The 9,896-nt window shown below is 38.7% G+C and overlaps 1 protein-coding gene across 2 annotated transcripts in view; it reads left to right on the top strand.

Moving 5' to 3' along the window:
• The first annotated feature begins 2,153 nt into the window (after positions 1 to 2,153).
• The window catches only part of CDC14B (cell division cycle 14B), a 39,430-nt gene continuing 31,687 nt past the window's right edge, over positions 2,154 to 9,896 (top strand). For both annotated transcript variants that reach the window (XM_054398264.1, XM_054398263.1), the window contains exons 1-3: positions 2,154 to 2,202; positions 3,138 to 3,213; positions 5,003 to 5,095. In XM_054398264.1, coding sequence (XP_054254239.1) covers positions 3,172 to 3,213; positions 5,003 to 5,095 — 135 coding nt within the window. In that variant the 5' untranslated portion in view covers positions 2,154 to 2,202; positions 3,138 to 3,171. The remainder of the gene's footprint in view (positions 2,203 to 3,137; positions 3,214 to 5,002; positions 5,096 to 9,896) is intronic.

Below are 9,896 nucleotides of genomic sequence, written 5' to 3'. Positions count from 1 at the left end.
ACAGTTTATCAGAAGTTGTCCTTTGAATTTATACATTTATATGCAGATGATCTGTTTTAATATTTAAGTAATATATTGTGCCAGGCAACTAGTTTGCAAAGAATAAGGTTTGAATTTTATCCATGTATTTCATAATGATATTTTTTTCAGCAGGACGAAGGGAAGTATTGCTGTGGTGTTGCAAGGCCTCGAATTTTATTGACCAATTACCGCAAGCACAGCAATTTACAGCAGCAGAGCAGCCAGTGTTTAAAGTTCACTGTGGCTACAGTTCTCCTGGCCATAAAAATAATTTATATCTGTGTGAATACTGCCGATGTTTTTTCACCTCAGCTTAAAAAAAGAAGCCAGGGTGAGCATGAGGTTCCTCCTGCCTGCCCGGCTTTGAAGGGGCAGCTGAGATGGGGATGTGAATCATAGAATATTTGAATTATTTTGGTTGGAAGAGATCTCTAAGGTCATTGAATTGAACCTTAAACGTAACACAACCTTGGCTGTGGAAACATGCCCTAAAGTCCCATGTCTACATGTTTTTTGGACATCTTAAGGGATGGTGACTCAACCACCTCCTTGGGCAGCCTATTCCAATGTCTGACCACTCTTTTCAGTAAGGAGATTTTTCCTAATGTCCTACCTAAATCTCCCCTGGTACATAGGGGTCCCTTCCAGCCCAAACCATTCCATAATTCTATGAGTCTGTGTGCCAGGGGAGATTTAGATAGGAGAATATGAGGACATTTTTTCTCTATCACTTGTTGAAAGGGAGAAGAGACCAACCCCCACCACACTACAGCCTGCTTTCAGTGAGGTCTCCATCATTTTCCTCTTCTCTAGACTAAGCAGTCCCAGATCCCTAAGACACTCTTCATAAGACCTGTTCTCCAGACCCTTCACCAGATTTGTCATCTTTCTCTGGACATGCTTCAGCAACTCAATGTCCTTCTTGCAATGAGGGGCCCAAAACTGAACACAGTATTCAAGGTGCACCCTCACAAACGCTGAGTACAGGGGCTCACCTCCCTAGTCCTGCTGGTCACACTATTCCTCATACAGGCCAGGATGCTGATGGTTCTCGTGGCTACCTGACCACACTGCTGGCTTGTATTCATCTGGCTGTCAAACAGCATTCCCAGGTCCTTTTCTGATGGACAACTTTCTGGCCCCTCTCCCTCAAGCCTGTAGCATTGCATGGGTTTGTTGTGATCCAGGTGCAGGACCCAGAACTTGGACTTTTTGAATCTCATCCAGTTGACCTTAGCCCATCAATCCAGCCTTTCCAGATCCCACTGCAGAGCCTCTTTACGTTCAAGCAGGTCAGCACTTCTACACAATTTAATATTGTGTGCAAACTTACCGAGGGTGCACTGAATTTCCTCATCCAAGTCATTGATAATGATGTCAAACAGGATTGGCCCCAGTACTGAGCCCTGGGGAACAACTCTGGATCCTGCCATCCAGCCACATATTTACCCAATGAAGCAAACACCCATTCAAGCCATGTGTTGTCAGTTTCTCTAGGAGGATGCTGTAGGGATGGTGGTGGCCCTGCAGCCCATGGCTGCTACCTTGTCCCCTCACATGTCGGTCACCTTATAGGTTGTAACTGCATGCCACTACTGTTGAGATCATGTTTTACAGAGCGATGGGAAGTGACGCTCTTTTGTCATGGGTGTGGTTTGTTATTTGCTGTAGGTGCTTTGAGGTGCTGAGCTATTTGGGGCTTAGTTGTGTTTGTGTGTGTGTTGGCATTCAGAGTGCAAAAAGTGGGGGCTCTTGCCAAAAGGAGATGAGTCTCTGCTGCATGTGTGGGTGCAAGCTGAGTTCTTGCTGTACAACGAAGTCCTCAAAAAAGTGGCTTTCCTGGGAACACTTTGTTTGAGGAAAAACACTGAAGAACTGTGGAGTATGGAACACTGCTGAGCAAAAAACCTCAATCTTTGCATTGTTGCTTAACACTCAAGAAATAATAATACATAGTTCAGTAATACTGAAAAGAAGATTTGGTTCATTTAAAAATATTTGAAGTTGTTCTGTTGACATGTAATACCTCAGACTTTCAGCAGAATATTCTGATGTTTATAAAAGCTTTACATTTTCTTGCATTTCAGATCGCCTTTATTTTGCAATTCTCTGCCAAAAACCAAAGAGTGGAGCTGCAGATACCCATTATTTCTGCATAGATGATGAACTTGTATATGAGAAGTAAGTTCAGAATTATTTTCTCCTGTTTTTTACAGAAAAAATAGAGCAATAGCAGTGAGGAACACAATTAATCGACATTCTCCCTTTAAATGTAGCTGAGGGAAACATACCATTCCCATTATAGAGCTAATTACGTGAGTTTGGTCCTCTCAGAGTTACCTGACATGATGATTATAAGACTTACCACACTTTCTTGGCTTCCCATCAGGTTTTCCTAAAAATCTGTTAAAGGAGAAGCCTTTCATTATACTCATTCTTTCTAGAAGACGCAGGAACATGGTACAACAATATACATTCGGAAGTGCACACTGAGTGCTGTGAGCTGAAGAAGATGTCTTTGGTTGCTCTAGTATTGAGTGAATTTCTGAGAATAAGAGAAAAAAATAGCAAAACCAATTCCAGCCTTTATGAGCTGACAATGGATATATTATTTCCCCTGTAGTGAAAGTGTATACCTTTCTGTGTGATCTGGAACGCTGCTAATTCTTTAACTATTTTTTTAACTATTCTTTAACTATTTTTAACAAAGTCATTCTTACTGTTTTTGAAAGTACTACTAAATTTTTATTCTCTTATGTTTATTTTCTCTAGCAATATTAATTGCCCTGTTTTGAAGTAAAGCTTTTGGATTGCTTCTGAATAGAGTTTCTAAACTGGTATCACAGAGTGATAGAGTAGCAAGAATTTTTCAGATTTTTTGAATATTTTAGTTTGGTTTTGAGTGGTAGTGTGTGAAAACCAAAAAAATTTTAGTCTGTGTTTAAAGATGGCAATACTATTTCCTCCAGTATGTATGTAAGAAGGCATTCTTGTTTTTAAAATAATGCACATATATCACATATAATACTCTTTGCTTTGTGCCTCTGATTTAAAAAAGTAAAAATGAAAAGGCATTTACAGAGGTGATAAACAATTTTTCCCCTTTCTCCTACCAGCTTCTATGCAGACTTTGGACCACTCAATCTGGCAATGGTCTACAGATATTGCTGCAAACTAAACAAGAAATTAAAGGTAAAACTTGAGGGTTTTTTAATTCAGTATTCCTGACTTTTTAAAGAACAAAACCAAATAGACTAAAAGGGTGGAGGTTTTGTTCAGGTGCTGGGTTCATAATCCAGCTAAGTTTTGAATATAAATGCTACGTTTTATCAAGGTGAACTTAAGGAGGAGGAGGATTAAGAGGGAAAACTGGCTTTAAGATCCAGAAAATGCACCACTGTGGCAGTAATTAATGTTAAGCTCCTAAAGATCAGTTGCTAAATGGATACAGACTTCTTTAAATGAAAAGCTCCCCTCCTGGAATTCAGTCTTCTTGGCAGCCTGCCAGTATTGAGTGAGCTTGAGGGTGCAATGCAACACATTTTTATTTGAGCTTCTCTTCTGATCTTGACATCTTTTTGGTAAGAAAGAACATTCAGTTTCTCATCATGTTTATGGCATTGTCACAAAGGAGACTGCCATACTCTTGCTGCAGATTGTCTTCTCTGAGAGGTGCTCAGTGATTTTTTTGGGATGGAGTTCTTGACAGAGTGTAGTCCCTTCAAAGTAGAGAGTTCCAATATTAATTAACATGAGTTACTTCAAGTTAGTTCACCTCTAACAGATGTTGGAGTATAAAACCTGTTAGATAAATAAAAAGCTTGTGAGCATTAACATGAATCACATTTGCCTCTTCAAAACTACTTAGATCTTTAAACTGCCACTGAACTGGGAGATATGTAGAACATTGCTGTTTAACAGAGTTGGTTGGGGTTTTTTGGCTTGGATTGTTTGTTTGGTTTGGATGTGGGGTTTTTTATTATTTTTATTTTATTCCTTGATGTTTGTCATTGGTATTAGCTTGCATAATTCAGACATGCTTTGTCCCTGTGGCACTAAGAACCGGTTTACTGGAGACATGAGTCTTCTGATGCTCTGAAGCCACACAAGTCTATATTAATATAAATACTTTTGCATATCTTGGGTTTGATATGGGAAAGGCATGTTAGGATTGCTGATAACATACTACTGCTAGTGATCCGGGGTTTATTTGTCTTGAGCGTACTGAATAGTATCTGCACAAGAAACATTGGAATTTAAATAGTAACATTTTATAATAGCTTTAGCAGTTGATCAAAGCATGTATTTCAAGTACATCAAAATTTGTTTCAAGGGACAGTAAGGGGATAATTCTTGCTGGCACCACAAATGTTAGTGCTCTTTCTATTGGCAATGCCATTCACCCATCACTTCATCAAAAATAATTGGAGAAGCTGTATGCAAAGCTGCGATAAAATTTTGAAAAGTCATTTATGATAAAATATAAAATACTTTCAAAATGTTTTAGTCTAAGCATATATTTTCCAGTGGTTCTGATCCTTAAAAGCACTACCTGTTGACTTACCTAGAGTCAGGTTTTCATAAGAATAAAAGGAATCTAAATTCCATTTTCAAAACTACTACACCTTTAACATGCCTGTGATGTTTCTGAGATTACCATTTCATATTTACTTTTCACAAGTACCTATGTGTTACATAGAAATCAGAAACACTAAATGTGTTTAAGGAGAAAAAGAAAGATTACTGTAATTTGTATCAAAAGTTATTTAGGCTGGATACTGAGAAAAATACTGGGACAATCTAGGTAGGGATGCAATAGAGTCTTCTGGAGCTTTTGAGGGCCTAGTCTGCAGTATACTTGTCCTCTGAATACAGGTGGCTGAAAGCAGATGAACAGATCCTTGCACTCCTCTAATTTTATAAAAGAAGACATTAAAAATCTAAAATGCAAAATCATAATCTTATTCATTTCTTGATACAGTCATTTTCATTGATAAGGAAGAAAATAGTTCATTATACTGGCTTTGATCAGAAAAAACAAGCAAATGCTGCATTCCTCATAGGCTCCTATACAGTAAGTATTTACATTTTTGTATTACATCAGCTTGTTAAATACGCTCTTTTTTCCATATTCAATGTTTAAAATAGCAAGATAAAACCAATTCTTTTCTCTGGAACAATCTTTTTACTAATGCATTTTATAGCAAGGTACCACATACTAAGTTTCTGAAGTCTAGCAGATGTGTGAATGAAGTTGTATAGTTCTGGTTTATTTTGTCTCTACTCCAAAAGAATAAGAGCACCACTGGAAAAAAAATCTTGATTAATATATTTGTTTTGAAAAAAATGACTGCTGCTTTATGGTTTTCCTGTCCTCCAGCCACACATACTCTATTATTCTTTTTTAAACTAGAGAATCTGTATCTTGCACAAAGTACAGTATATAATTTCCCACTGCATGTACATTTAAATACACCTTCTCCATCTGCTTCTTTTCTAGTGTAAGGTCATCTCTTTGGTTAATCTAAGAGGAGTTAGATCATGTGGTAGGCTTAGGGTGGGTATAAAGCCTGGGAGTATAAAAGGTGGCTGGAAATCTACTGAGCCAGGTTTATGACTGCAAAGGGGAGAAAGACTGGCTTTACATCACAACTGTGTATGTTTGGTAGCCAAAAATGTAGTCAAGGAATAGAATGCTGAGTGCTTCAGAATGAAAGATGTGACGTACCATATTCATGTTCTGCTTTAACTTGTAACACACCTTGATTGTAACCATCTCTCTTGTTTACTGAGTAATAAAATGAGGGGAGAACCTATGTGTTTTTGATGTTTGAGATCTGAGGGATCGAAGTTAATGTAGCCTTAGGTCATTCCCATATATTAGCTGCAATGTTATGCAGTACTTGCTGTGATGCTGGAGGTGTCTTTACTGCCTTTCTGCATCATGCCAGAGGTCCATTTCCTGCTTCTTAGGGTTTCTCTGTTTGTTTTCTACAGTACTTATTACAAATTAAGAACTAGATTTCAAAATATGTCTCTCATAGTATTTAAAACACAGGTGGTGTAGAAATGTTGCCGTAGGCCTTTGGATTCTTTAACCACATAGAACCTGATAACACAAGTTACTAAACTTGTTTGCAGTTTGCAGTTCAGGCATTATGTTGACAAAATAATTTCAGATTTTAGGAAAACTAAATTTTTCCAAGTGCCTTAGTCATACTAGGGGCTCTGAAAACAGGAGAGGACTGGCTTCAGCTATCAGCTATTATTTTGAAGGAATTGGGGTTTGCTTTTCCCTAATATATGTGCAGTAATATTGTGCAGGACAGCAGCTGACATTTTAAGCAGAAACCACTATATGGAAAATCAACTAATGACAAAATAATCGAGTATGAAAATACTGTGGTTGACTGTGTAAAAGTATACAAGAAACCTAACACAGATCTTATTTTTGATATCTAGTAGACCTGTCATGTTGCAATTACAACATGCAGTTAAAGGGGAATTCTTTGACAGATTTGAATAAAGCTGCAAGATTAATCTGTATGAATGGTGACAGTCCAAAGCATGTTAATTAAGAATGGAGGCTGTTGAACTGAGGAGCAGGCATTGTTTTTCTTCAGAGAGTCACAGTGAAGGAGGTAGGTGTTGCAGAGTACAGAAAGGATGCTACCACAGATCCGTCTGTCATGGGATGCAGAAGGGCTACTTGCAGACAGCTGGCATGTGTCAGAAAGAGGCTAGTGAAAACCATCAGGAATTTTTAGAGTTCAGAGACTTGTACTTGGGTTATTGTGTTGTACAGGTTGGGTATGGCAGAAGTGATCCATGGCAAAGTGAAGCACTATGTGAGTATCAGTCCCCGCCAGAATGAGAGTGTGTCCATCTTGCGTAATTGCAAGTCCTGGACGGTGAGGTAGCTCTAGCTAGTTGCTGATTTTCTTTCAGGTGCAACTGACTTTGATTTGGTACTGCTTTTTCTATAAAATAGAGTCCTTCTGTAAAAGTAGGTTTCTTCCCAGGGTAGTGTGGGAGGGATTCCAGTGAAGGGGGATCACAGAAGAAAGACTGTGGCTCTAAGGATTACCTTTTCTTCCCCTAACACCCTCTGATTAATTTTCATGAAGAGACTGGCTTAAGTGTAGCACTGGCTGCTGAAATGTTCAAACATGTATGTCCCACGTTTCTGCTTTCTACGGGGAGAACAGAATTGTTCTCTATGGAGCTCTATTGTTCTCTATAGGATCTGTTCAGAATGCACAGATACGTGTCTGTATTTCCCAAATGAAAGGAAGTTTAGGCCTTCTTTATTTCAAATGTATGAAGGCTTAAGCATCCACCTACTTCTTCAATGACCCATCCAGCTGTTGGTGAAACCTCTAAGAAATTTTACTGTCATTTTAATTAATCAAACGTCCTGTTGGCAATATTATTCACTGCTTGAACTTAGTATCGTCATTTAATTTCTGATCCCTTATAGTGTAAGTGGTGGATTGCCGTTGTGTTTTGTTTTCTATGAATGTGTTCTTGTTTGATTTTAGATTTTTGGCTTCGTTGTGGGTTGCCGTTTCAACAGCTTACCTTAGGCTGAGGAACTGTGTGTCAGTTCATCCGATTGGAAGAGTTAAGGTGGGAAGGCCAAGGAAGTAGAAAAGGAAAGTACCCTTTGCAGAGCTAGACAAGAAAATGATGCTTGTGCTTGTTTGCATGTGTTTTAAGGCCTTTGATAATTTAAGAATAGTTTTAGGTGCAAGGTATTCTGTACATGCAGGTGCTTTAACTTTCTAGTTTGGAACAAGAGACTTCAGAAATAGCACACACACACAGTAAGCATATATGATTTGTAGTTTTGTTCTTTTTCTAAGCACAGTCATATTTTAACTGTAAAACTATAATGAGCTATAGAACTTGGTTTCTCTGGAACTTGTGTGTTCTCATAAACATTCGGTATTTTGATGAGAACAGTTGCCAAGCCTATCACTTTAAGGAGCTGTTGACATTCAGTTTGTATTCTTAAACAGACTAATATTTAAGATCTCATTAAAGGAACTGAGATATATTAGCATGGTTTATCATTCAACATCTTTTGTTTAAATATATATGTGTGTTTGTATATATATATCTTGTTCAGGGATATGCTCATTTAAGCTGCTAAGGCACTTGTGCAAGTCATAAGTGTGGTGAAGTGTAAGGGTAGCTGTAAGTGTTCTGGTTTACAAGCAGTCTGTTCCCTGTCTTTTCTTCACAGCTGATGTGTTTTAATGTTTCCTCCCCTGCCCTTCATCTAACTTGTCTTTCTTTCCTCTTCAGTGGAGATAGTTTCTGAACTCTCCAGGTTGCATAATTCTTTCTTCCCCATCCTGCATCTGCTGCTTCCTTCTAGGTGTACTTTGATGTGACAGCACAGCCTAACTCAAGCTATAGGGCTCCTCAGTATAAGATGTCCTTAAAAGTGAAGAACAAAGTTTTCAAATACATTGTTTTATATAAAGTTTTAGGATAAAATATGATGTTTTAAGAGTAAACCTTAACAATTTAGATCTTAATCTCTTTATTGTTCATCTTCCATCTATTTTAATTCTGTATTTTGTTTCACTTTTGCAGATGATATGCTGGATAATGGGAATAATAATATTTTGTGTAGTTTAGAATAAATTTGGCACATTCACCCACACAAAGGGCAGCCAGAACTTGGTGTGTTGGGGTTGAGTGTTTATACTTTATTTGGGTGGAAGGGGTGAGGGGAAAGCAGGGAGCGGGGGAAACCCCTTTTTTCTTCACATTTTAAAGAAAAATTGCTTTTCCTTGGAAGCTATCTGCACTGTTCAGGCTTTACCACTCTACCAAAGCAGCAGTGATCTTCTGAGTTGATCTCTACAGTGGCTTCTCTTGATTTTCACCAGGATTTGGCTGTGGGTGAGGAAAGTCTGCTTCTTCCATCGTTTCTCATTCTGTGTTAAGAAAATGTACCCTCTCTGCCCTGTTCACCCAATTCCCAAGCTCCCCCCTCTCCCCTTTGGCTGCATTAACTTAGTAACAGTGTTTTTTTTCTCAGGCCTGGCACTAATTATGTACTTGGAGGGTGACCCTCCGAGGGTACCGCCCCATGAACTGCTGTAATTCAGGTCACCTTCTCCAGGACTCATCTCTGTACTTTGTCTATTTTCTCATCTTCTTTCTTCAGGGTAAGCAGTGTTTCCTTCATCTCTTCTGATCCATAGTACTGGGTATTTTTGGCTTTTCAGTTTGTTAGTATCCTTCCTAGCTGTGTGCCTAATGCTGGGTAGAAGATGGAGGTTGCAGAAGCAATTGGCACTCATCTGTGTGATGTTGAACTGCTCTGTTCTTACCATGGCATGTGCACAATTTCTCTGGATAAGCCATGGGAAAGCAAGCAAACCTCTTCAGTAGTCCAGACTGAGTGGTGATAAATGGGTAACTGCAGCAAGCACTCAAATCACAGGTGCTTAAACTATATATTTACTATCAGCCACATTTTAGTGAGAGGTGCTTGTGCATGACAAATGAGTGGCTGAGACAAGATGGACGAAGTATTGGCCTTTCGTTTAAGTAAAATTTGCCTAGAGTCTTTTTTGCCTTCTCTGTGTTTGTGTCCTCTAAAAGCTACCTTATCTAAATTGTATTTTGGAAATGAGGATTAGTCTTCATGACAGGGGCTTTTTCTGCCATTCGTACTAGGTTTCCTCATGACTTTCTTACCAGGCTGCTTGTCTCTATGGGGAAAGAAGGGTTGCTCTTTGGAGGTCTGTCACTGTAGTGCTAGTTTGCTTTCTTAACTGTCCTGAAGTATTGCTGTGCCCACCCAGTCAGTTTACAGCTAATAAGGTTTTCTATACCTCTTCTCTGCTGCTTAA

Source organism: Indicator indicator, chromosome Z (assembly GCF_027791375.1).
Source record: "Indicator indicator isolate 239-I01 chromosome Z, UM_Iind_1.1, whole genome shotgun sequence".
NCBI lineage: Eukaryota > Metazoa > Chordata > Aves > Piciformes > Indicatoridae > Indicator > Indicator indicator.
Note: the sequence above shows the minus strand (reverse complement) of the source record. Positions and strands in the feature narration are given on the sequence as shown.